At 44.7% G+C, this 27,739-nt stretch overlaps 1 protein-coding gene and 1 pseudogene across 3 annotated transcripts in view; both read left to right on the top strand.

The window, feature by feature from the left end:
* The window catches only part of mapk12a (mitogen-activated protein kinase 12a), a 31,049-nt gene extending 23,139 nt beyond the window's left edge, over nt 1–7,910 (top strand). For 2 of the 3 annotated variants that reach the window (XM_029634590.2, XM_029634588.2), the window contains exons 2-12: nt 1,146–1,275; nt 1,640–1,698; nt 1,921–2,032; nt 2,157–2,186; nt 2,267–2,314; nt 4,558–4,672; nt 5,021–5,092; nt 5,359–5,438; nt 5,527–5,605; nt 5,798–5,971; nt 6,447–7,910. In XM_029634590.2, coding sequence (XP_029490450.1) covers nt 1,146–1,275; nt 1,640–1,698; nt 1,921–2,032; nt 2,157–2,186; nt 2,267–2,314; nt 4,558–4,672; nt 5,021–5,092; nt 5,359–5,438; nt 5,527–5,605; nt 5,798–5,971; nt 6,447–6,514 — 967 coding nt within the window. In that variant the 3' untranslated portion in view covers nt 6,515–7,910. The remainder of the gene's footprint in view (nt 1–1,145; nt 1,276–1,639; nt 1,699–1,920; nt 2,033–2,156; nt 2,187–2,266; nt 2,315–4,557; nt 4,673–5,020; nt 5,093–5,358; nt 5,439–5,526; nt 5,606–5,797; nt 5,972–6,446) is intronic. The other variant, XM_029634589.2, reaches the window with a different exon arrangement.
* Nucleotides 7,911–19,517: 11,607 nt separating this feature from the next.
* The window catches only part of LOC115109570 (protein MTSS 2-like), a 43,380-nt pseudogene continuing 35,158 nt past the window's right edge, over nt 19,518–27,739 (top strand).

Raw genomic sequence — 27,739 nt, forward strand, 5'->3', positions numbered from 1 at the left:
CCAATAGAACAGAGGGTAGAGGTGGATTATTTACTTCCCTCCATAGTTTCATCAGGGTACCCGCACTTCGGCCTCTATATCTCTGTATCTTTCTCTTCAGGTTGTCTGGGATTAGGGCCTGGTCCGGGGCTAACAGTATGTCCTGTGCTGCCGACTCGTTGAGGTAGAAATCTTCATCCAAATCGAGGTTAGGGCTGAGCTAAAGCAGTGTTTGTGAGTCAAGGGCGGATCCCGAAAATGGTTCTTCTTACAAAAACATCTGCAAAGTCCGAATGGTTTGAGCTACAAACTATTATGACCCATCTATGAACAGCTGAAACTCTTACGTACATGCACTGTTTTTCTCTATGACGCTCACAAGCCACACGAGTCGTTAGAAGGTAAGAAGTTATTCTACATAGAAGATCATAGGAAATCACAGGACATAGTGTCTATAATACTGTAATAAGCTCACAGTTTCTGTCACAAACTCCACACAATTGTCACTGACTAGTTGGATATTAATTTCCCACTAAGCAAACAATTTCAGGCTTTTGCTTGGCAGACCTGTCACGTCTACTCCCGCTACTCCTCTCTGGCGCTCGGTGTCACCAGTTTACTCATCATTACGCACACCTGCCACCATCGTTACGAGCACCTGCGCTTCATGAGACTCACCTGGACTCCATTACCTTCCTGATTTCCTCCCCTATACCTGTCATTCCCTTTGGTTCTTTCCCCAGGCGTTATTGATTCTGTTCCTGTGTTTTATGTTGGTACGCTACTCGTGTTTCAGTTATTATTAAATTCACTCCCTGTACTTGCTTCCCGACTCCTAGCATACACGCTACAAGACCTTTTTTGTTTATTGACATTTTTCAATAAAACCCATGAATATAAATGTTTATGTCAAATAGTTTTGTGTTCTACTTGTAACCCCGGTTGTCCGCAAAAGAAAATGATAAAACAGAAAGTAGAGAATTCCAGCTTTTTCACTGTGGGAGGCCTGGGACCAATGGAGTTGAAACAGAAATAACCGGATTCTGTGTTTGTATAGGACTCAAAGCTAAAATGCATGTTTTACATAACTATTTGAGAACCAGAGAACCTTGTACCACTCTTCCTCTCTCCTTCCATCTCACCCTCATCTCCATGTCCATCTCTAGCTCTGCAGTGGACTTCAGGACAGGCACCAAGGTGGCCATCAAGAAGCTCCACAGGCCCTTCCAGTCTGAGCTCTTTGCTAAGAGGGCCTATCGGGAGCTGAGGCTGCTCAAACACATGAAACATGAAAATGTAAGACTTGCAAGCCAAAAGTCCGAAATCAACCCTTATCCCATTTAATTGCACTACTTTAGTCCTTAAGGGTTGGAGTCGTCAAGGTTTTTTTGCACCGAGTGACACTTAGAAATTGCAAGCAAGTAGCCTAAGTGATTGCCTTGGGTAATCCACTCCACACACAGTCTCTGATTAAATGGCAAGATGAAAACCAGAGAGGCTCCCGAAGACCAGAGTTATGCAAACCTGCCCTAAAAACACTAGGCTTATTAGCAATATACAGTAAGCTAGGCCTATAGGGTGTTTGTTTCTTACTATGTAACAACCTGATCAAAACCTAATATAAGTTGTTTATTTTTCCTCATTCTCTCTCTGGGGTTAGGTGATTGGCCTTGTGGATGTATTCACTGCTGATCTCTCCTTAGACAGATTCCATGATTTGTGAGTACACTTTTGTTTTTTTCATATTTGGTCACGAACTTCAAGTAAACAAAAATGGAAGTTGGAGACACAATATCCACATTCCATACCACTGGATGTTTAGCAAAGTCAAAGTTCCATCTTTGTTGGTTGGTCATTGCGAAGATATATAGACATTTAGTCTCTCTCTGACTCTCTCTGTCTCTCTCGCGCTCTCTCTTGCTCTCTCTTGCTCTCGCTCAGCTATCTGGTGATGCCTTTCATGGGAACCGATCTGGGGAAGTTGATGAAGTTACAGCAGCTCTCAGAGGACAAAGTACAGTTCCTGGTCTATCAGATGCTGAAAGGACTCAAGGTGTGTCTCAGTCACACACAATCTCATAAATACTTCTATACAGTACATGCATGTATATAAATATGTGTACACCCTGATATTGTATGTTATTGATGGAAATGCCTGTTGTATTCTTTTATTACAGTATATCCATTCTGCTGGCATAATTCATAGGGTAAGTGAATCTCCTTTTTTCCTGTGTGTGTTTGTGTGTGTGGCTCCTCAAAATGACCCACTGAATGTTTGTATCTGCAGGACCTCAAACCAGGGAATCTGGCCGTTAATCAGGAATGTGAGCTCAAGGTACCCAGTCACACACCCAGTGCTCTGATATCCTAAAACATATCATATGAATTGGATTCATAACATATCATATGAATTGGATTCATAACATATCATATGAATTGGATTCATAACATATCATACGAATTGGATTCGTAACATATCATACGAATTGGATTCGGAACATATCATATGAATTGGATTCGGAACATATCATATGAATTGGATTCGTAACATATCATATGAATTGGATTCGTAACATATCATACGAATTGGATTCGTAACATATCATACGAATTGCACACAAAAAAACAGGGACAACTTTTGGCTTGTGAGCACCACTTTCAAAACTACTGGCTGAAAGAGGGCATCTTTAATAGCCTTTGCACAGACCAACAGACAACATTTCTCTCCGTTGACTTTGTTGTAATGGTTTGATGCCTGAGCACAGTTTTGCAGCAATAATGACTTCCATAGTATTTTGTAGTGTTATAGCTGTTATGATGTAGATACAAGGGTATGGTGCAGTCATGAACTGCTATTTTGAAGGATGTTTTACTTGTGATTGTGATACATTTGAAGTCGGAAGTTTACATACACCTAAGCCAAATGCATTTAAACTCAGTTTTTCACAATTCCTTACATTTAATCCTAGTAAAAAAAATCATTGTCTTAGGTCAGTTAGGATCACCACTTTATTTTAAGAATGTGAAATATCAGAATAATAGTAGAGAAAGTGATTTATTTCTGCTTTCATTTCTTTCATCACATTCCCAGTGGGTCAGAAGTTTACATACACTCAATTAGTATTTGGTAGTATTGGCTTTAAATTGTTTAACTTGGGTCCATTCCTCCTGACAGAGCTGGTGTAACTGAGTCCAGTTTGTAGGCCTCCTTGCTCGCACATGCTTTTTCAGTTCTGCCCACAAATGTTCCATAGGATTGAGGTCAGGACTTTGTGATGGCCACTCCAATACCTTGACTTTGTTTTCCTTAAGCCATTTTGCCACAACTTTGGAAGAATGCTTGGGGTCATTGTCCATTTGGAAGACCCATTTGCGACCAAGCTTTAACTTCCTGACTGATGTCTTGAGATGTTGCTTCAATATACCCACATCATTTTCCATCCTCATGATGCCATCTATTTTGTGAAGTGCACCAGTCCCTTCTGCAGCAAAGCACCCCCACAACATGATGCTGCCACCCCCGTGCTTCACGGTTGGGATGGTGTTCTTCGGCTTGCAAGCCTCCCCTTTTTCCTCCAAACATAACGATGGTCATTATGGCCAAACAGTTCTATTTTTTTGTATCATCAGACCAGAGGACATTTCTCCAAAAAGTATGATCTTTGTCCCCATGTGCAGTTGCAAACCGTAGTCTGGCTTTTTTATGGCAGTTTTGGAGCAGTGGCTTCTTCCTTGCTGAGCGGCCTTTCAGGTTATGTCGATATAGGACTCGTTTTACTGTGGATATAGATACTTTTGTACCTGTTTCCTCCAGCATCTTCACAAGGTCCTTTGTTGTTCTGGGATTGATTTGCACTTTTCGCACCAAAGTACGTTCATCTCTAGGAAACAGAATGTGTCCTTCCTGAGCGGTATGACGGCTGCGTGGTCCCATGGTGTTTATACTTGTGTCCTATTGTTTGTACAGATGAATGTGGTACCTTCAGTTGTTTGGAAATTGCTCCCAAGGATGAACCACACTTGTGGAGGTTTCCATTTAGTTTTTCTGAGGTCTTGGCTGATTCCTTTTGATTTTCCCATGTGTCAAGCAAAGAGGCACTGAGTTTGAAGGTAGGACTTGAAATACATCCACAGGTACACCTCCAATTGACTCAAACGGTGTCAATTAGCCTATCAGAAGCTTCTAAAGCCATGGCATAATTTTCATGGCATAATTTTCCAAGCTGTTTAAAGGCACAGTCAACTTAGTGAATGTAAACTTCTGACCCACTGGAATTGTGATACTGTGAATTATAAGTGAAATAATCTGTCTGTAAACAATTGTTGGAAAAATTACTTGTGTCATGCACAAAGTAGATGTCCTAACCGACTTGCCAAAACTATAGTTTGTTAACAAGAAATTTGTGGAGTGGTTGAAAAATGAGTTTTAATGACTCCAACCAAAGTGTATGTATACTTCTGACTTCAACTGTATGTGGTTGTTTTACCTACGTTGGTTGAATGCAGAGAGCATCAGCAGAATGACTAAAATAAAATGCAATGTCCATTAATAATAAGAGTGTGTTGTGTCTGTGTCAGATCCTGGACTTTGGGTTGGCGCGGCAGGCGGACAGTGAGATGACAGGCTACGTGGTGACCCGCTGGTACAGAGCCCCTGAGGTTATCCTCAGCTGGATGCACTACACCCAGACTGGTCAGCAGCACACCACCCTAACACTCCTCTTAACTAGTCCAGGATCAGATGTGTTGTTAAGTCGCTGATAGTTTAGGCTAATACTGGAATACAGACAACAGATCCTGGATCAGCTTTTTAACAAGGCTGTAAATTCATCTGAGTGGTCTACATAGATGACAGAGTCAACTGAATGCGTTAAAGCCTATGGAGACTGGTAGATTGTCCACAAGGTAGTGCTCAAGCCTGTATTTTCTGTCTAGTGATGAATGCCCTTCAACATGGTTCTACCAGATTTAAACAACAACCATGTTAATGGAGGTCCTTTCTATCAGTTAACAGTATTCTCTCCCTTTCCTCTCTTCTCAGTGGACATCTGGTCTGTGGGCTGCATCATGGCAGAGATGCTGTCAGGGAAACCACTGTTCAAAGGCAATGACCGTATCCTGATCTGACCTGCCCATGAACCCTCCTATCCACGGTTGCACAATACACATATGAAACTCTATTACTGTGGTTAATGTTGTTTATGTTGGAATCATACTTGCTTCCATTCTTACTTTTCGGTTTGACTGACTAGAACTAGATTATAACCTTATCATGGCCAGGTGGATTTGTTTCACTTTCACACTAGACGCAATGTATTTCCCGATGAGGATGTGTTCAGTATGTAGTTTGACCTTTGAACCTTGACCTGTGGAGCACAGACCTGGATCAGCTGACTGAGATCATGAAGGTCACAGGGACACCCACTCAGGAGTTCATCACCAAACTGCAGTCTCAGGATGTGAGTCATGTACTTACATGCCAAACACATACTATAGGTCTACATGCACACAGGCCTTGATTAAATAGGTTGACGTTCTCTTTCTCAGGCTAAAAACTATGTCAAAAGCCTTCCCAAAGTGCAAAAGAAAGACCTTCAGGCACTCTTTTCCACAGTCAACCCACAGGGTAAGACCATCACCATGTCATGTATAGTGGATCTGCAGTATCTCATCGTCATGACTACTGTTCCTGTGTCTCCTGTCTGTATCCCTCTGTTTAGATGTGTCCATTCCCTCCTCTTAGATGTATTGAGACTCTGATGATGCACTTTAAATGATATTTGACTTGATTCTATATCTCCCTTCCCGTCATCTCCAGCGGTGACAGTTATAGAGCGCATGCTGCTGCTGGACCCAGAGAGCAGGGTGACGGCAGCGGAAGCCCTCGCCCTGCCATACTTCTCAGAGTTCAGGGAGCCAGAAGAGGAGACCGAGGCCCAGCCATATGACCACTCTGTAGACAACTCTGACCTGCCTCTGGAGCAGTGGAAACGTAAGGAGGAGGGGAAGGCTGGGACAGAACCCAGGGTGTATTCATTAGGCTCCAAATGGAAGATTATGTACTGAAACAGGGAGGGTTACCCGGACTTGTCCATTCGAAGCGCTCGTTTTCTGTTGCAAAACGTTTTGCTACTGTGTGTCCTAATGAATATGATCCCAGGACAGAGGTGAGGAGGTGTCAATAGGGACCTGTTTGTTTTCATTGGTTAACATTATAACATAAAACTACTATTTAAGGCATTTTTGAAAGATATCCAGACAAGTTCTGGGGTGGTATGACAGAGTCAGGCCTCTCTGGAATAGGGACTTACTTTTGATGTGTTGCTGATGGATTTTACAATGAGCTACCTCAATATGCATATTTTCACAATTTCATTCTATTCCATGAATTTCAATGATAACCTTCTCTATGTAAACACTGTTATGTTATGTATCTGTCTTCTCTTTCTCCTTCTGTTTGTTTACAGGTCACACGTTCACAGAGATCCTGTCTTTCCAGCCCATAGTGGTAGAGTCCAGGGAAACCGCACTGTAAGATGAAGCGTCACACAAGGGAACCCCCCCCACCCCACCCCCACCATTTTTACAAGTGTGTCATCCTCTGTTCAATCATCATTCTCAGTCCATTGTGTGTGTGTGTGTGTGTGTGTGGGGGGGGGGGGGGGGTCCTCCTCTTGTGTGTAGTTTTTCAGCCATTTTGACACCAATGTGTTGTTGACTCCTGTATAAAGCCCATATTCAACTGAAATTCTAGGATGTTTCCTTGTGTGTGTGTGTGTGTGTGTAGCTGTGTAGTCTAAACATTTGTCTGTAACCACTACTGATCTTTCCTAAACCTTGTAATTCCCTCTTATTGCCTTAATGAAAGAACAATAGCATACAGCCAAACAACATCTGAAAACCATTTACTAAAGTGTAAGCACAGAAGCAGTTTTCTGCCAAGGAATGCACAACACATAAAAATCATTGGTAGCTTGTAAAATGTTGCGCAAAAAAATATATTTGTTTATTTGCCATTTACTGTAATTTTTCCTTACACTGGTTGTATTTTTTATAAAACCCAGTTGTTAAAAAAAAACAAATCCCAGATATGCCACTATGCAAATATCATGCCATTAGGCTACTTACCCCAATATGTAATCAATATAGCTTTTTTATTTTAGATGTATGTAAAAAATATATATATATGTTTTATGATGGAAACATGCAGTGAATGCTCTGCCTGTAATAAAACAAGGCAACAGTAAACATGCCGTCCCCCATGAATGATGCAGCGCACCCCCAATTGCAATATTGCGTGTACCCACAAATGATCCATTATTATTGACCAGATACTCAAGTGGCCGCTCTAACAATGAAAATAAATGTCTCCAAAAAGGGAAGGCAGTTAGCCTGGGTACCAGGCCAGGGCTTGACATTCAGGTACATTTGCCAGTGGCACACCGGGCCATGATCACAGGAAAGCAAGTTATATTCAATTGTGTGTGATTTCATGTTTCATTTGCAGTCTGGGCAAGTATCTTATATTATAGCCAACCATAAAATATGATATTTACTCTGTTTGTTTGGAGAGAAAAAATATGAAACCATCCCCCCCTCGCAATGATGACATATAGCCTATATTAAACCGTTTAAGATGTAATATTACCCAGAAATGAGCTCAATAACAAATTGATGAAAAGCAATATCTTTAGGTACACAGTCCATATTAATCAGGCAGGTGTGCTATTTTAGCAATAAGCCTTATCACCTGTCTGATGCAGCATCGTGACTACATGGCTGAAGCATGGGGTTGCTCCTCTGCATCGTTTACCACAATGGGCTAATCATTAGCTAGATCGCAGACTCTACATATGATCTTGTTGCTTGTTTAATGTCCTAAAAAGAACTCTCACTGGCACTAATAAAATCATGGGATTTTAATTGTGTAATTGTGTAATTGTGTAATTGTGCAATGACTAATAGGTCTACCATTTATGCATTGGAATGGCTGACGCACTTCCCGTGGTTATGGAAGGGCTAAAGGCTGACACACTTCCCGTGGTTATGGAAGGGCTAAAGGCTGACACACTTCCCGTGGTTATGGAAGGGCTAAAGGCTGACACACTTCCCGTGGTTATGGAAGGGCTAAAGGCTGACACACTTCCCGTGGTTATGGAAGGGCTAAAGGCTGACACACTTCCCGTGGTTATGGAAGGGCTAAAGGCTGACACACTTCCCGTGGTTATGGAAGGGCTAAAGGCTGACACACTTCCTGTGGTTATGGAAGGGCTAAAGGCTGACACACTTCCCGTGGTTATGGAAGGGCTAATGGCTGACACACTTCCCGTGGTTATGGAAGGGCTAAAGGCTGACACACTTCCCGTGGTTATGGAAGGGCTAAAGGCTGACACACTTCCCGTGGTTATGGAAGGGCTAATGGCTGACACACTTCCCGTGGTTATGGAAGGGCTAAAGGCTGACACACTTCCCGTGGTTATGGAAGGGCTAATGGCTGACACACTTCCCGTGGTTATGGAAGGGCTAATGGCTGACACACTTCCCGTGGTTATGGAAGGGCTAATGGCTGACACACTTCCCGTGGTTATGGAAGGGCTAATGGCTGACGCACTTCCCGTGGTTATGGAAGGGCTAAAGGCTGACACACTTCCCGTGGTTATGGAAGGGCTAAAGGCTGACACACTTCCCGTGGTTATGGAAGGGCTAAAGGCTGACACACTTCCCGTGGTTATGGAAGGGCTAAAGGCTGACACACTTCCCGTGGTTATGGAAGGGCTAAAGGCTGACACACTTCCCGTGGTTATGGAAGGGCTAAAGGCTGACACACTTCCCGTGGTTATGGAAGGGCTAAAGGCTGACACACTTCCCGTGGTTATGGAAGGGCTAAAGGCTGACACACTTCCCGTGGTTATGGAAGGGCTAAAGGCTGACACACTTCCCGTGGATATGGAAGGGCTAATGGCTGACACACTTCCCATGGTTATGGAAGGGCTAAAGGCTGACACACTTCCCGTGGTTATGGAAGGGCTAAAGGCTGACACACTTCCCGTGGTTATGGAAGGGCTAAAGGCTGACACACTTCCCGTGGTTATGGAAGGGCTAAAGGCTGACACACTTCCCGTGGTTATGGAAGGGCTAAAGGCTGACACACTTCCCGTGGTTATGGAAGGGCTAAAGGCTGACACACTTCCCGTGGTTATGGAAGGGCTAAAGGCTGACACACTTCCCGTGGTTATGGAAGGGCTAAAGGCTGACACACTTCCCGTGGTTATGGAAGGGCTAAAGGCTGACACACTTCCCGTAGTTATGGAAGGGCTAAAGGCTGACACACTTCCCATGGTTATGGTAGGGCTAAAGGCTGGAGCTACTTCTTACAAGGAACGGGACATGGACACATACAAGAAGCCCGCTATGACCTCCGCCGAGACATCAAACATGCAAAAGGACAATACAGGAGGAAGGTGGAATCCTATTACACCGGCTCCAACGCTCGTCGTATGTGGCAGGGCTTGCAGATGGATTACAAAGGGAAACCCGTGAGATGCCCAGTGATGCAGAACTCCAAAATGAACTAAATGCCTTTTATGCTTGCTTTGAGTAATACGACACTGAGTCTTGCGTGAAAGCTTCCATTGTTCCGGATGACTGTGTGATCTCGCTCTCCGTGGCCGATGTGAGTAAAACGTTTTAAAAGGTTAATACTCACAAAGCTGCCAGGCCAGACGGAATACCAGGGCGCGTTCTCAGAGCATTCGCAGACCAGCTGGCAAGTGTCTTCACCCACATTTTCATCTCTCCTTGTCCCAGTCTGTAATCCCAACATCTTTCAAGGTGACTATTATTGTCCCCGTTCCCAAGAACTCCAAGGTAAATGACTATCGCCCTGTAGCACTCACATCTGTAATTATCAAGTTCTTTGAAAGGCTAGTCATGACACACATCAACACGATCATCCCAGACACCCTGGACCCACTCCAACTGCCCCACCACCAACCACCCCACCCCACCACCGACCACCCCTCCTCTCTGATTAAATAGGGTCCCAAGTATCCAAAAATGTCATCAGTGCTTTTAAAATTGATGACACTGCTCTTAAAATAGCGTGTTCTCTCATCTGTAAAATAAATATCCAGAACTGATTCGTGTTATTAGTTTGGATGGCTGCCCTACACTATGTATGCCTGACTCTATCTGTATATGTGTGTACTGTAACTCTATACTGTATATTTAATGTCTCACAGGAGCAACAAACAGCCTGTTATTTTGTGTATTTCAATTACACCATGTGACTATGTGCTTGGTTCCAGATGTTTGAGCCTATCTGGGATCCAGAGCAAGGCGTTCTGTGGCTAGTTTACAGCAGCCTGCATTTCCTCATACATGACATGTGTAGTGTGCAGTACTGTAATATAAAGGCAGAGTGATTGGTATGTGTAAGGAGATGTATACTGAAATGACAGAGTAAAGTCATAAGCAGCATTGCCACGTACACAAACTGGACATTTACTGTAGTGGTGCTCTGTAAATATGAAATATTAGGGTTGCTACACTCTTAGTAAAAGTAAGTTCCAAAAGGGTTCTTCACTGTCCCCATAGGAGAACCCTTTTTGGTTCCGGGTAGAACCCTTTTGGGTTCCAGGAAATGGTTTAACATGGCTCACATCAATAACAGCCAGTGGAAAGGCTGGTCATGGCTCACATCAACACCATCATGCCGGGAAACTATAGACCAACTCCAATTCGCATACCGCCCCAACAGATCCACAGATGACGCAATCTCAATCGCACTCCACACTGCCCTTTCCCACCTGGACAAAAGGAACACCTATGTGAGAATGCTGTTGATTGACTACAGCTCAGCGTTCAACACCATAGTGCCCTCAAATCTCATCACTAAGCTAAGGACCCTGGGACTAAACACCTCCCTCTGCAACTGGATCCTGGACTTCCTGACAGGCCGCCCCCAGGTGGTAAGGGTAGGTAACAACACATCTGCCATACTGATCTTCAACACTGGGGCCCCTTAGGTGCATGCTTAGTCTCCTCCTGTACTCCCTGTTCACACATGACTGCGTGGCCACACACAACTCCAACACCATCATTAAGTTTGCTGACAACACAACAGTGGTAGGCCTGATCACCGACAACTATGAGACAGCCTATAGGGAGGAGGTCAGAGACCTGGCAGTGTGGTGCCAGGACAACAACTTCTCCCTCATTGTGAGCAAGACAAAGGCGCTGATCGTGGACTATAGGAAGAGGAAGAATGAACAGGCCCCCATTAACATCAACAGGGGTGAGGAGGAGCGGGTCGAGAGTTTCTTGGTCTCTACATCACCAACGAAATATCATGGTCCAAACACACCAAGACACTTATGAAGAGGGCACGACAACACCTTTTTCCCCTCAGGAGAATGAAAAGATTTGGCATGGGTCCCCAGATTCTCAAAACGTTCTACAGCTACACCATCGAGAGCATCCTGACCTGTTGCATCACCGCCTGGTATGGCAATTGCTCGGCATCTGACCGTAAGGCACTACAGAGGGTAGTGTGGATGGCCCAGTACATCACTGGGGCCAAGCTTCCTGACATCCAGGACCTATATACTAGGCGGTGTCAGAGGAAGGCCCAACAAATTGTCAAAAAGACTCCAGTCACCCAAGTCATAGACTGTTCTCTCTGCTACCGCACAGCAAGCGGTACCGGAACGCCAAGTCTAGGACCAAAAGACTCCTTAACACCATTCTACCCTCAAGCAATAAGACTGCTGAACAATTAATCATATGACCTCGACTAACCTGTTCCCCCGCACATTGACTCAGTACCGGTACCCCCTGTATATGGCCTCATTATTGTTTTGTAATTTTCTCGTGTTACTTTTTTTACTTTGTTTATTTAGTAAATATTTTCTTAACTCTATTTCTTGAACTGCATTGTTGGTTAAGGGCTTGTAAGTAAACATTTCAAGGTAAGGGGGTCTACCTGTTTTATTCAGCATGTGACAAATAAAAATGTATTTGAGTTTTTTGGACATGGAACCAAAAGAGTTCTTTATGGTTCTCCTATGGGGACAGCTGAAGAACCCTTTTAGGTTCTAGATAGCACGTTTTTTCTAAGTGTGTAAATGCTGTGATGCACAGTTCAGAATTATCTGTCCAACAGAGCCCAGGAATGCACAATGTTCCAACATCCCGTAACCATTTCCCAGGACTGTATTTGTGTTTTCTGGGTATTTGTTTGGGAGTGAATATGCCTGTGTTTATTGTCCGTGAGGGTTTATTTTCCCATTTGCAGTATCACTGTGCATTCGTGCGTGCGTGTGTGTATAAGTGTGTGCGTCTGTATTTGTCAAGTAAATCTCACTCTGAAATTCCCCTGGTGTAATGTGGCCTGGCTCTCTCTCTCTCTCTCTCTCTCTCTCTCTCTCTCTCTCTCTCTCTCTCTCTCTCTCTCTCTCTCTCTCATGCTCTCACTCATGCTCTCTCTCTCTCTGAGATATACCGGGGGAAGCACACTTGTCTGTGGCTCCTTTGAACGAATCACTGGGCTAGCCAGGCAGGCGGAACGGGGGGATTCCACAGGCTCACATGTTCCATGTCAACCTAACCCACCAGTTTGGCTCTGGGGATCTTCTCCAGCTCCCCTGACCTTAGTGGAGGTGTCAGAGTTGCGGAGAGGGGGTACTATAGGGGTACCGATGGAGGAAGATGGGGTAAGAAGAGGCGGGAGAGAAGGGAATGGTGGGGGAAGTAGAGACAAGCGAGAAGGGAAAGTGCAGGGAAATATAGGGGAAGAGGAGGAAATATGGGGAAGAGGGAAAAGATGGGGGAAGGGAAGTATGGAGAGACCGAGAGAGGGAGGTCAAAGAGAAGGCCCTGCGGCCCCAGGACAAGGCTCCAGGGAGGGCCTTTGGTACCTCCACTCTACAGGGAGTTGTTTCATTTACATCAGCTCATTCATTAGCTGGCCTCCCTCTGTTTGAAGGCTTCTGTCAAACACTCAATAGTGCAGCATGCCACTGTGTCTGATTGTGTTCACATGGAACCATTACTTAGGAAGAAGCTCTATGGACATAGAAGTATCTGCTAGATGTTGTTGATGTATGTGTCCCAAATGGCACTCTATTCTCTATATAGACCAAAAGTAGTGCCCTACATATGGAACAGGGTGCCATTTGGGACGCATCCATGATGGAGGTACAGTATGTGCTGGTGAAGAGCACTCAAACCCCACCCCCACGCACCCCACAGAGAGGTCACTTTCAAGAGGCCTTCAGTTTATGGAGTGGGTCTTGTAAGTTCCACTTTTAGCCAAAGATCACGTTTAAAGTCAAGGTCAACGCCGAGTCTCATATTGCAGCTGGCTTGCCACAGAGAAGGTCAAATGTTGGGCCTGCTTCTTTTTGTCCTGGTGTGAGGTGAGGATTTTGGATATCCTGCATCTGTTTCTCACTGAGAGCATTGAATACAGCTGTCAGCAAGAGCAGAATATTTGTCTAACTCAATCAAGCAACTATGGCGTTTTTGCAGCTATTGTGGAGGGCATTTCCTTTGGTTTTTGCAGTTTTTCTGGATGATATTATATTCACTCAGTTCCTACTATAGTTTAGAATGTAAGTGTAAGATGTGTATTGTTGAGATCTACAGGTAACTGACAAAATAATGGAAACACTTGAGTAAATGAGGGATAAAAAGTATATTGAAAGCAGGTGCTTCCACACAGGTGTGGTTCCTGAGTTAATTAAGCAATCAACATCCCATCATGCTTAGGGTCATGCATACAAATGCTGGGCATGCCATTTATTTTGGATACCAAGGCTAAGACGTAGTAGGATGGCAATTCACCCATCCACAGGGTATGAGCGGTCACTGAATGGTTTGATGAGCATGAAAACAATGTAAACCAAATGCCAAGGGAGATTTAGGAGATTCTGGAGCAGCACATGAGACAGCGTTTTCCTCCACCATCATCAATAAAACACTCAATTATGGAATAGTTGTGGAAGAATGGTGTCACATCTTTCCAATAGAGTTCCAGACACTTGTAGAATCTATGCCTGTCACGTTCTGACCTTTATTTCCTTTGTTTTGTCATTATTTATTATGGTCAGGGTGTGAGTTGGGTGGGCAGTCTATGTTTGTTTTTCTATGTTTTGGGGTATTTCTATGTTTCGGCCTAGTATGGTTCTCAATCAGAGGCAGGTGTCATTAGTTGTCTCTGATTGAGAATCATACTTAGGTAGCCTGGGTTTCACTGTGTGTTTGTTCCTGTCTCTGTCTTTGCACCAGATAGGACTGTTTAGGTTTTCCATGTTTATTGTTTTGTAGTGTTCATGTGTACATTTACGTATTAAAAGAACCATGGACACTTACCACGCCGCATATTGGTCCTCTGATCCTTTTCGCCTCTCCTCTTCGGAAGAAGAGGAGGAAATCCCTGACAATGCCAAGGTACATTGACGCTGTTATGGCTCATGGTGGCCCACACCTATTAGGAAGTTTTATGTTGGCATTTCCTTTATTGTGGCAGTTACCTGTATGTGTGTGGCCCAATCGTTATGGTACACAATTTGATTCAGACTATCACAGGGCAATACCTCCTGCCTCAATTCATCAGCTTATGCAATATCAGATCCACCAAACACATTGGAACCTTTTGCTTTATTGTATACTGCCAAATATTAGATGGTGTGAAATTGGATTACAAGGTATTAACACACATTCCAACGTGTGTGTAATTGCACATTATGGACACCAATAGTTCAGCCTAGCTGAGTCCAATCATCTGCCAAGATGAGACCCCCCAACCCTTGTGGGTTCATCTTATTTACAGCCTGGCGAAGCCCTTCGTGTCGAAGCGTTGGGAGCAATCAACAGTGTGTAGGCATTTACATTGTATTCATTTAGCAGACGCTCTAATTCAGAGCGATTTAAAGTTAGTGCATTCATCTTAAGCTAGCTAGGTGGGACAAACATAGTGAGTAAAAATGTTCTCAAAGTAGCTATCAGCAAAGTCAGAGCTAGTAAGGGGGGAAAGTTTGAGTTACAGTAAGCGCCAAAAGTATCATCAGTTTAGTTATTGTACCCTGCACCTGCATGTTACTGGATTTGCATACTTTAAAACGTATTTAGTGAACATATTTACTTAACTTGGGACGACATACAGGGATTACTTACGTAACAGCCGTGCCTAGTATTTGGAGGAACAATAGTAAATCATTATTGATTTTATGGTCAAGTGGACATATGGCCAGCTGACCCCGGAGTAGACCCCAGCCGTCCCTATGTTATCCCTCACCAAGGGTAACCTAATGCAGCAGGCGTAAACGAAATGCCTGAAACTAGATCCCCTACATACTGGTCTTGACGAGAGGAAACAAAAAACTGTCTGGGGAGGTTCTCTTCTGCGCTATTCAATCAACCCAGTAAATGTGGAGGAGAAGTTAAGATGGAATGTAACCTTGTTAATGTCCAAAAGTCGAGTCACAGGCTCTCTTTCCATTTCCCTGAAAACGGGAACATCCGGCTGTTTGGGACTTGGCAGAGGGTACAGAAAGGGTGATAAACCCAAGAGGCAGGGGGGCCCAAGGGATCATGGGTAAGGCCTTGCTAGGGGGTCAAAGGTCACAGTCAATCATGGTGGGCATCTTTCTCTTTTTAGATCGGCTGTGGAGAGGGACTCTGTCATGTGATCAGGTCAAGGTTGACAGAACTGCATGTTCCAGATGGAGTAGTCTGTTAGGAGTAGCTAGGACTGTTTCTGGTACCAGGCCAGCCAGGTTCATGCTCTGTTAATGGAATGCTAAGACAACAGCTTGACTTAGATTTAAATGCTATGATGATTTTATGCAGTTATCACATTTTAAAATGAACATCACATGGTTTATATCGTTTTTTTTTTTAGCCTATTTGGAAAGATAAACTGTTCTTTCACTCCCACACTTAATGCAATGGTATATCCACGCACTGGCCATAGTGCAAAGGTCCAGGGATGTGTCTGAAATCGTTTAGCTATTTTCACAGCTAGAATAATGAGCGCAATAGCTGGTGGTGGCGCGAAAAGGCTGGGTTTTAATGGATACACAAGTTTGAGGAGGTCTTGGCCAATGAACACGTTCCATGACTTAATACTGCATGCATGTGTCTCAAGTTCTGAAGGATATTAAAGGTCTTTGCATTGTCATCAACTCCAATTTGGCTGAGGGCACAGAATATTCTCATCCTGGTATTGATAGCCTAATACAGTTTATTAAATAGTGTAGGACACAGTAACGTGCAATAGCAACAGTAAAACAACATCAAGTGTTTGCGCAATAGCCTATGCTTGGAGTGTTAGCAGTCAACATTGTTATAATTGGCTTCAACGAGCCTAGCCTACATGTCTTTACGCATTGCACTTCTCCTAAAAAAAACAACACTAGACCCCCGTAAATTGTATTATATGTGTGATGCACATTCGCAATAAGCAAAATATAGCCTAGGCCTACCATTGATACTATATTATAGAACTGAATCATTTAAATACGTTTGGAGGAGCGCAGCTTTGGTAACCGCATGAGATGCGCTCTTTGGAGATGGGGATGGATACTTGAACAAGTGAAATGAAGGTATGCAGGTAGGCATATGTGTGTGTATGTTTTAGGATGTGCAGTATATTTTCAATTCAAGGCACTATGACGAATAGACCATTTAAACACCTTTATTCGATAGGCTACATTGCAAGGCCAGAATAAAAAAAGACACATCACATTACTGTTGAACCAGACAGTATACAGCCCCTTCAGAAAGTATTCATACCCCATGACTTATTCCACATTTTGTTGTGTTACGGCCTGAATTCAAAAATGGATTTAATCTATTTTTTTGTCTACACACAATACCCCATAATGACAAAGTGAAAACCTGGTTTTAGAAATGATCGCAAATACAGAAGTACCTTTGGCAGTGATTACAGCTGTCAGTCTTTCTGGGTAAGTCTCGAAGAGCTTTCCACACCAGGATTGTGCAACATTTGCACATGATTATTTTCAAAATTCTTCAAGCTCTGTCAAATTGGTTGTTGATCATTGCTAGACAACCATTTTAAGGTATTGCCATAGATTTTCAAGTAGATTTAAGTCAAAACTGTAACTCGGCAACTCAGGAACATTCACTGTTTTGAAGTCACCATTGGCCTCATGTTGGTTTCCTTCCTCTCGTGCAACTGAGTTAGGAAGGACGCCTGTATCTTTGTAGTGACTGGGTGTATTGATACTCCATCCAAAGAGTAATTAATAACTTCACCATTCTCAAAGGGATATTCAATGTCATCATTTTTATTTTTACCCATCTACCAATAAGTGCCCTTAACGAGGCATTGGAAAACCTCTCTGGTCTTTGTGGTTGAATCTGTGTTTGAAATTCACTGCTTGACTGAGGGACTTTACAGATAATTGTATGTGTGGGGTACAGAGATGAGGTAGTCATTCAAAAATAATATTAAACACTATTATTGAACACAGAGTGAGTCCATGCAACTTATTATGTGACTCGTTAGATCATTTTTACTCCTGAACTTATTTAGGCTTGCCAAAACAAATGGGTTGAATACTTATTGTTCCAAGACAAATTTTCAGCTTTTCATTTTTTATTAATTTGTAAACATTTTGAAAAGCATAACTCCACTTTTACATGATATGGTATTGTGTGTAGGCCAGTAACAAAACAATCTCAATTTAATCCATGTGAAATGCAGGCTGTAACACAACAAAATGGGGAAAAAGTCAAGGGGTGTGAATACTTTCTGAAGGCACTGTAGGTATGGGTAAAGGTAGCCTATGGAGGGCTTGATATAAAATGGAAAACAATCTGTTTGGGGTCAGAAACATGACATCATAAATCGCTTCTCTCGTTCCATGGCAATGTATGCACACTTAGGCCTAAATGTATTTACGAATAACATTTGCGCGTCTATACAGACTTCTCTTCTGTAAATTGTATCATTGCTTTTTGTGGGTCTTAAAACTTCCCATTAGCGCTGCATGAAATTGTCACTTTTGCGCTTGTTTTTAAAGACACCTCAAATACTGCCAACCCTCCGACCGCAGCGCAAGCGCACTGCTGTTAGAAAGGTAAATAGCCGAGCCAGACATTATTTTGCTGTGCATAGAATGGAGTAATGAGTGCATTCAGATGCGTGGTCTGTGCCAAATTTTCTTCACAATACAATAAACATAGGCTCATTCTGTTCTGGACAACCCAAAGTACCGCGCCATATCATCTTGTAACTGTACACCAAGCATAGTGATCCTAAACGTTGACATTGTATATTATATGAGTTTTATGATATGGAAATGTGAAGTGCACATTTGGACTCAAGGGTGTTCGGCTTGCTTGTATGACATAACATAACATTTATTATAATCATCAACGTCTCGTCTTTTACAATACATTGAGTTCTCGTCATTTCCAGAATTTCCCTCACTCGGACAACAAAACATTTGCAAAAGTTGGGCAATTAGCGGGAGGGATGGAGGCAACTTTTTTTCCGCACGATGTTCAAGTTTAGAACGGCTGTCAGTCAAAACCCATACAGTCAAAACCCATACAGCGCCGTGAAGCACAGAGACAGTGCTCTGACGTCATATATAGCGTGGTACTGTCCAGACACTGCGTTCCAATTTAGCCGCTTATCAGTCTCCAATGTTTAACTCGTATACGGGTAGAAGTGTAAAGGGCTACACTTAAGTTACGTAAGCATTCAAGATCTTCAAAGTCTCAAGCTTGACACATTGAGAGTGGATAATTGATTTCAGTCATACAGCCTTACAGTCTTACGGAAAGTGAGTATAAACAGAGGAGTTGGCGTTTTCCCCCCTTACTAAAGCCATCATTCACGATAAGGGAAACTCGTGCAGACACACATGCATTTGTGGGTTGGTGGTGGAGGAGGGAGGGAGGTGTTTTTTTTTGCTGAGGATGCCAAGAGGCTGAGCGAGGTCTGTGGTTCAGACTGACTGGGCTGCAGGCCCACAGACAGGCCTCTGACAGACTCATCATGGCTGCCCACGTGGTTGGGGAAACACTGAACCAGAATCTGGCTTTACAGGAGACGGTGATATGGCGATTCTCATTCAACATGCCATTTACTAGCTTTTCAAGTTTAATCAGGTCAAAATACGTTCTTTACTCACCAATTAGCAACTATAATCATTTACTGCCGTAATGGCCGGTATAGACTTCCAAAAAATGTCTAAATAAAAAGTTACATGCAACTGAAAAAAATAATCTTCTGCACAGTAGACAATTTACAAAAAATGTTGGGGATTCAGATACCTTTTATTGTTGTCACACATGTGGAATAAAGAACAGTTCATATTTCAAACAACAACGGTCAATTTGTTGCTATGCAATGTAATTAATACCGCTAGTGTATGTACTAAAGACAAACATTAAGGTTCCTTTAACTTGAAATGACATGTTTGCTTAAAATAACATATTCAGCAGCATATGTGCATGGTAGGGTCGAGGGTGTTGTGTTGGGTCCATTGTTGCTTTGCAACAAAAACTCGGGATTGATACAGTCAATGATGAACAGGCGCGTGCATGCTGAAAGCACATTTTGAGCTGGGGATATCCTTTGTTTTTCTCTTCGGAGTATGCTTGAATGAGAATACGGACTCACTTTTGTTTGAATCGGGGGTGTCCCTCCCTCCACGCTGCATGTGACAAAAACACTGACCGGCCCCCTTCAATTCCTATGGATCGAACTACAGAACCTCCGCTTCAAGACATCTGTTCCTTTCTAACAGAGCGCGCCCCCATTTCCAGAGCTGTGACTGAACGACTGACTCTCGTGGTCGCCGGACTGGTGATTTCCACATTTGCCCGTGAAATCAACCAAAGATGAAGATCGACGTTGACTCAAACTCACCCTGCTCTTCTTTTCGCAGTTTGTAGACTGGAGGGAATTGGAACAAGGATTTCGCCTCCTCTCCATCACTCTCGTCCGAGCAGAGAGAGTCACCACCGAGCGTCAAAAGTCCGGTGCCATTGAGTAGCCGATTTCTTTTTGTCTGCCCTTTAGCCGGGGGTTTCGAATCCTCTGCATCTGGCTTGGATGGGAAAGGACAACGAAGGGCGAGTGAAAAGATCGGGGTTCTGATGTTTGAATATTTTGCGCTTCTGGACATTTAATTGATCGTATTCAGTCATCGTTGAGAGACTACTGTGATTATGGAGTCGGTAGAAAAGGAGTGCGGAGCGTTGGGTGGATTATTCCAAGCTATCGTCAACGACATGAAGGTACCAGAGCTCGATTAATGTCGACAGGTTTTACCGAGCTATTGCATTGATGATCAGACGCAATTTACTGCCTTTGTTTCCTCTCCTATTCCCTACCCCCTCACTGGCTATGCAATAGCATAAATTGTGATACATATTTTTCCTTTGTGTTATTTGCCTAGAGTGGGCAGGTTTGTAGGGGGGCAGCTATTCTGCTGACGACCCAACATGTATGTCCTTCAATAGAATCAGGCTGTTTATTTTTTTAATGAGTTAATATTTGTAGGCTATAGGCTATACTTTGTTATGCAAAATGTATGTTATACTATTGTTATCTTTAACTAAATAATAACAGAATAATGTCTGAATAAAAAAAGCCTGCGTTCCCATTGACCCACCTCCTAATCAGTCACTGTTATAACCACAGTTATTATGGCTGTCTTGATGGATGTATGACAGCTCACTAACCTAATCTGACAAACATGACAAACAACCTTTATATCGCCTCAACAGCTGGGATGTGGACATATAAAGCATGATGCATACATTGATCACATAACCCATTACATGTTTTTAGTGTGTGCCTGTGTGCCTACACATTTTCCTGTGTCTAACGTCAGGGCAATGATGGAGAGAGGGGTTGATTGATCAATTTTGGCGACCCCTTCTCATCCAGGAAGGCACCTCTTTGACAAAGACATCATGTGTCAAATCACTTGACCATTATGGCCACTAGGCCCTGGTCCCTGTTGGCTGTGGTCTGGCTCACGGACACCATATGGCCACTAGGCCCTGGTCCCTGTTGGCTGTGGTCTGGCTCACGGACACCATATGGCCACTAGGCCCTGGTCCCTGTTGGCTGTGGTCTGGCTCACGGACACCATATGGCCACTAGGCCCTGGTCCCTGTTGGCTGTGGTCTGGCTCACGGACACCATATGGCCACTAGGCCCTGGTCCCTGTTGGCTGTGGTCTGGCTCACGGACACCATATGGCCACTAGGCCCTGGTCCCTGTTGGCTGTGGTCTGGCTCACGGACACCATATGGCCACTAGGCCCTGGTCCCTGTTGGCTGTGGTCTGGCTCACGGACACCATATGGCCACTAGGCCCTGGTCCCTGTTGGCTGTGGTCTGGCTCACGGACACCATATGGCCACTAGGCCCTGGTCCCTGTTGGCTGTGGTGGCTCACGGACACCATATGGCCACTAGGCCCTGGTCCCTGTTGGCTGTGGTCTGGCTCACGGACACCATATGGCCACTAGGCCCTGGTCCCTGTTGGCTGTGGTCTGGCTCACGGACACCATATGGCCACTAGGCCCTGGTCCCTGTTGGCTGTGGTCTGGCTCACGGACACCATATGGCCACTAGGCCCTGGTCCCTGTTGGCTGTGGTCTGGCTCACGGACACCATATGGCCACTAGGCCCTGGTCCCTGTTGGCTGTGGTCTGGCTCACGGACACCATATGGCCACTAGGCCCTGGTCCCTGTTGGCTGTGGTCTGGCTCACGGACACCATATGGCCACTAGGCCCTGGTCCCTGTTGGCTGTGGTCTGGCTCACGGACACCATATGGCCACTAGGCCCTGGTCCCTGTTGGCTGTGGTCTGGCTCACGGACACCATATGGCCACTAGGCCCTGGTCCCTGTTGGCTGTGGTCTGGCTCACGGACACCATATGGCCACTAGGCCCTGGTCCCTGTTGGCTGTGGTCTGGCTCACGGACACCATATGGCCACTAGGCCCTGGTCCCTGTTGGCTGTGGTCTGGCTCACGGACACCATATGGCCACTAGGCCCTGGTCCCTTTTGGCTGTGGTCTGGCTCACGGACACCATTATGGCCACTAGGCCCTGGTCCCTGTTGGCTGTGGTCTGGCTCACGGACACCATATGGCCACTAGGCCCTGGTCCCTGTTGGCTGTGGTCTGGCTCACGGACACCATATGGCCACTAGGCCCTGGTCCCTGTTGGCTGTGGTCTGGCTCACGGACACCATATGGCCACTAGGCCCTGGTCCCTTTGGCTGTGGTCTGGCTCACTAGGCCCTGGACACCATTATGGCCACTAGGCCCTGGTCCCTTTTGGCTGTGGTCTGGCTCACGGACACCATTATGGCCACTAGGCCCTGGTCCCTTTTGGCTGTGGTCTGGCTCACGGACACCATATGGCCACTAGGCCCTGGTCCCTGTTGGCTGTGGTCTGGCTCACGGACACCATATGGCCACTAGGCCCTGGTCCCTGTTGGCTGTGGTCTGGCTCACGGACACCATATGGCCACTAGGCCCTGGTCCCTGTTGGCTGTGGTCTGGCTCACGGACACCATATGGCCACTAGGCCCTGGTCCCTGTTGGCTGTGGTCTGGCTCACGGACACCATATGGCCACTAGGCCCTGGTCCCTGTTGGCTGTGGTCTGGCTCACGGACACCATATGGCCACACCAGGGCCACTAGGCCCTGGTCCCTGTTGGCTGTGGTCTGGCTCACGGACACCATATGGCCACTAGGCCCTGGTCCCTGTTGGCTGTGGTCTGGCTTACGGACACCATCTGGCCACTAGGCCCTGGTCCCTGTTGGCTGTGGTCTGGCTCACGGACACCATATGGCCACTAGGCCCTGGTCCATGTTGGCTGTGGTCTGGCTCACGGACACCATATGGCCACTAGGCCCTGGTCCCTGTTGGCTGTGGTCTGGCTCACGGACACCATATGGCCACTAGGCCCTGATCCCTGTTGGCTGTGGTCTGGCTCACGGACACCATATGGCCACTAGGCCCTGGTCCCTTTTGGCTGTGGTCTGGCTCACGGACACCATTATGGCCACTAGGCCCTGGTCCCTTTTGGCTGTGGTCTGGCTCACGGACACCATTATGGCCACTAGGCCCTGGTCCCTGTTGGCTGTGGTCTGGCTCACGGACACCATATGGCCACTAGGCCCTGGTCCCTGTTGGCTGTGGTCTGGCTCACGGACACCATATGGCCACTGGCCAGTGTCCACCACCAAAGATTGTGATGTCTCTCTTTATATTTAGACGATGGGGGTTTTGGGGAATGGGCAGCCAAGCTGGACAAGTGCATATCGGTTGAGGCCGTGGCTTGGTTTGGTCTGTTGTGTTGTACAAAAGATGGAAAGTATGAACAGGCATGGTCATCAGCCGTGGAGGAAGACAAGTTGGGCCGCTGCCAAGAAAGGTCGGGTGACATTCTTCTACGAGGATAGGCTAGGGGAAAACCAGGACGAAGGTAACATTTGTAGCCTTTTCCCTAATTACTCAGAGATCGTTAGAGCTAGAGACTCCATATTTTATGACAAAACACTTATATATATATCTTTAGCAACTGTCATTTCATTTCTAAGATAAACTAGTTGCAATGAAATAAACAGAGAACATAACTACTGCTCCGTTATTTATGTACCTGTTGGTAGTGCGGGAGTAACAGAGCATTGGGGCGAAAGTAACAGCTGGCGAGTGCACCAAATCTGTCTTATCTCCATGTTTCTGGTTTGTAATGCTTATTACATTCAACAAATGTACTGTCGATTTGAATAATTTATGCCATAGGTTTATAATTTATGAAAATTAACCATGCGTCAACACCACAATATTTTGCCGTACAATATTAGTCAGACTAAAATGGATGACATAATAGCTTTATTAACCATAATTTTCTCATCTTACCTGAATGGGGATGTAATAGGAGGTGTTTTTCACAATTTTCACTGACTATTCATGCTTAGCCCTTCCAATCAGGTGCGCTCCAGCTGTCATACGTGATAGAATACATGTCTGTATGCCCTTCACAAAGGGCAAACTCATCACATTTCCATGTAATTGACCACCACAATCATGAAGATATACTAATCAAATCAACATGTGATTTGTCACATACACATGGTTAGCAGATGTTAATGGTCACATACACATGGTTAGCAGATGTTAATGGTCACATACACATGGTTAGCAGATGTTAATGGTCACATACACATGGTTAGCAGATGTTAATGGTCACATACACATGGTTAGCAGATGTTAATGGTCACATACACATGGTTAGCAGATGTTAATGGTCACATACACATGGTTAGTCACATACACAGATGTTAATGGTCACATACACATGGTTAGCAGATGTTAATGGTCACATACACATGGTTAGCAGATGTTAATGGTCACATACACATGGTTAGCAGATGTTAATGGTCACATACACATGGTTAGCAGATTTAAATGCGAGTGTAGCGAAATACTTGTGTTTCTATTTCCAACAGTGCAGTAATATCTAACAAGTATTCTAACAATTCCCCAACAACTACCTGATACGCACAAATCTAAAGGGATGGAATAAGAATATGTACATATAAATATACGGATGAGCGATGGCTGAGCGGCATAGGCAAGATGCAATAGATGGTATAAGGTACAGTATATACATATGAGATGAGTAATGTAAGATATGTTAACTTTATTAAAGTGGCATTTATTAAAGTGGCCAGTGATAAGAGTCTCTATGTAGGCAGCAGCCTCTCTGAGTTAGTGATTGCTGTTTAGCAGTCTGATGGCCTTGAGATAGAAGCTGTTTTTCAGTCTTTTGGTCCCAGCTTTGATGCCTTCTGGATGGTGGCGGGTCAAACAGGCAGTGGCTCAGGTGGTTGTTGTCCTTGATTATCTTTTTAGCCTTCCTGTGACATCGGGTGCTGTAGGTGTCTTGGAGGGCAGGTAGCTTGCCTCCGGTGATGCATTGTGCAGACTGCACCGCCCTCTGGAGAGCCCTGCGGGTTGAGGGCTGTGCAGTTGCCGTACTAGGCTGGACAAGATGCTCCCGATTCTGCATCTGTAAAAGTCTGTGAGGGTTTTAGGTGACAAGCCAAATTTCTTCAGTCTCCTGAGGTTGAAGAGGTGCTGTTGCGCCTTCTTCACCACACTGTCTGTGTGGGTGGACCATTTCAGTTTGTCTGTGATGTGTACACAGAGGAACTTAAAACTTTCCACCTTCTCCTCTACTGTCCCTTCGATGTGGATAGGGGGTGCTCCCTCTGCTGTTTCCTGAAGTCCACGATCATCTCCTTTGTTTTGTTGACGTTGAGTGAGAGGTTGTTTTCCTGACACCACACTCCGAGTGCCCTCACCTCCTCCCTGTAGGCTGTCTCGTTGTTGTTGGTAATCAAGCCCACTACTGCTGTGTCCTCTATAAACTTGATGATTGAGTGGTAGGTGTGCATTGCCACGCCGTCATGGGTGAACAGGGAGTACAGGAGGGGGCTGAGCACGCACCCTTGTTGGGCCCCAGTGTTGAGGGTCAGCGGAGTGGAGATGTTGTTTCCTACCTTCACCATCTTGGGGGTGGCCCATCAGGAAGTCAAGGACCCAATTGCACATGGCGGGGTTGATAACCAAAGGTATGTGGACACCTGCGAATCGAACATCTCATTCCAAAATCATGGGCATTAATATGGAGTTGGTCCCGCCTTTGCTGCTATAACAGCCTCCACTCTTCTGGGAAGGATTTTCACTAGATGTTGGAACATTACTGCAGGAACTTGCTTCCATTCCGCAACAAGAACATTTTTGAGGTGGGCACTAATGTTGGACAATTAGGCCTGGCGAGCAGTCGGCGTTCCAATTCATCCCAGAGGTGTTAAATGGGGTTGAGGTCAGGGCTCTGTTCAGGCCAGTCAAGTTCTTACACACTGATCTCAACAAACCATTTCTGTATGCCCCCTCGCTTTGTGCATGGGGGCATTGTCATGCTTAAACAGGAAAGGGAATTCCCCAAACCGTTGCCACAAATTTGGAAGCACAGAATTGTCTAGAATGTCATTGTATACTGTAGCGCTAACATTTCCTTCACAGGAAATAAGGGGCCTAGCCCAAAACATGAAAAACAGCCGTTGTTCCTCCTAGACGTTTCCACTTCACAATAACAGCACTTACAGCATACCGGGACAGCTCCAGCAGGGCATACATTTGACGAACTGACTTGTTGGAAAGATGGTCTGTGCCACGTTGAAAGTCACTGAGCTCCTAAGTAAGGCCATTCTACTGCCAATGCTTTCCTATGGAGATTGCATGGCTGTGTTCTTGATTTTATAAACCTGTCAGCAAGGGCTGTAGCTGAAATAGCCAAATCCACACATTTTAAGGGCTGTCCACATACATTTGTATATATAGTGTATATTTAACTATTAACCTGTCGATAAAACCTTACATGAGCTGATCCATCAAGTCAATTGATTAAGGCGTAATTCTAATTATGTCATATCATTTTCAAACATTCAGTCACTTGTTGATATTTTGATGACAATATAAAAGCAATATGAACTAGAAGAGACAATGGCCTGTGCTTAAATGTTTTATTTTATTCCATGTCATCAATTTACATTGTGTTACTTTCATCCCACTTTCATCCCACCCATCTCTCCTGTCACTTCTCCCAGGCTAACAACAACTAGCTAGCATGGTACTTGGAACCTATGCTGTCATTTAGTCACTAAATGGGTTCAGAAAATGACATATGTTCGGAACCTTAACAACTTAACACAACTCTACAACCAACAAATATTTCCGGGTCAGTTTTTTTTAATATACTTGCGTCGCTCAAAACCACTTTTTGTTGATTACTCGGCAAAGCATGGTCAGACTGGGCTGTTTTTTTTTTGTTGCAGGGAGGGTCGTCCTCCACATTAGGAATGTGCTGACTTCACTACGTCATTCTAGCTTCTGTGTTATCTGAGAAAACGGGCGTGTTACTTTCACCCCGTGTTACATTCGTCCCGGCTCTGCCCTACTCGCCATAAATAGGACTAGGAGTTTCCTGACCATATAATCTGATAAACTCTGGGCCCTAGTTATAAACTATATAAATATAGAAAGTGTCATATGATCTGACCAGGAAGAACTCTGGGCTCTAGTTATAAACTAGATCTAAACTGTATATATACAAAGTGTGAGGATATATAGAATGATTATGTCCTTCCTCTCTCTAGGCTTGGAGCTCTGCTTCTATAAAGTCTTGTTCAAACTTCAGGCCTTAATGCTCATATAATTTTTTGAATACTGAATGTCCAATCAGTAAGTTTCAGGTGACCAAATCAGATTTGTGTGTGTTCGGACAGTCGGTCATTTGTCATAGTAACGACGGGTGTGTGCACGGTGGTGTAGGCTGATTGGTGGTGGCGCTCGTGCTTCTTAAGCTCAAAAGTTATGAAGCAAGCTGACAATGCCCGCCGTGGACGTTTCCCCGTTCTTTCAAATGTCCTAAATCATAGTGTATAAACACGTTTAGCGCCTCAAGATGCGATTTCTGTCAAGATTCATAAAACTTCACTCAGCAGTCAGCACAACTGGGTCTTATTCACTAGGGCCTTCAAGCCAGCATTGAAGCCAGTTCCACTGTATTTTTTCATTCCTTCCTTCTAATCAGGGACTGATTTAAACCTTGGACACCAGGTGGGTGCAATTAATTATCAGGTAGAACAGAAAACCAGCAGTAATCCGGACCTC

Source organism: Oncorhynchus nerka, linkage group LG25 (assembly GCF_034236695.1).
Source record: "Oncorhynchus nerka isolate Pitt River linkage group LG25, Oner_Uvic_2.0, whole genome shotgun sequence".
Lineage (NCBI taxonomy): Eukaryota > Metazoa > Chordata > Actinopteri > Salmoniformes > Salmonidae > Oncorhynchus > Oncorhynchus nerka.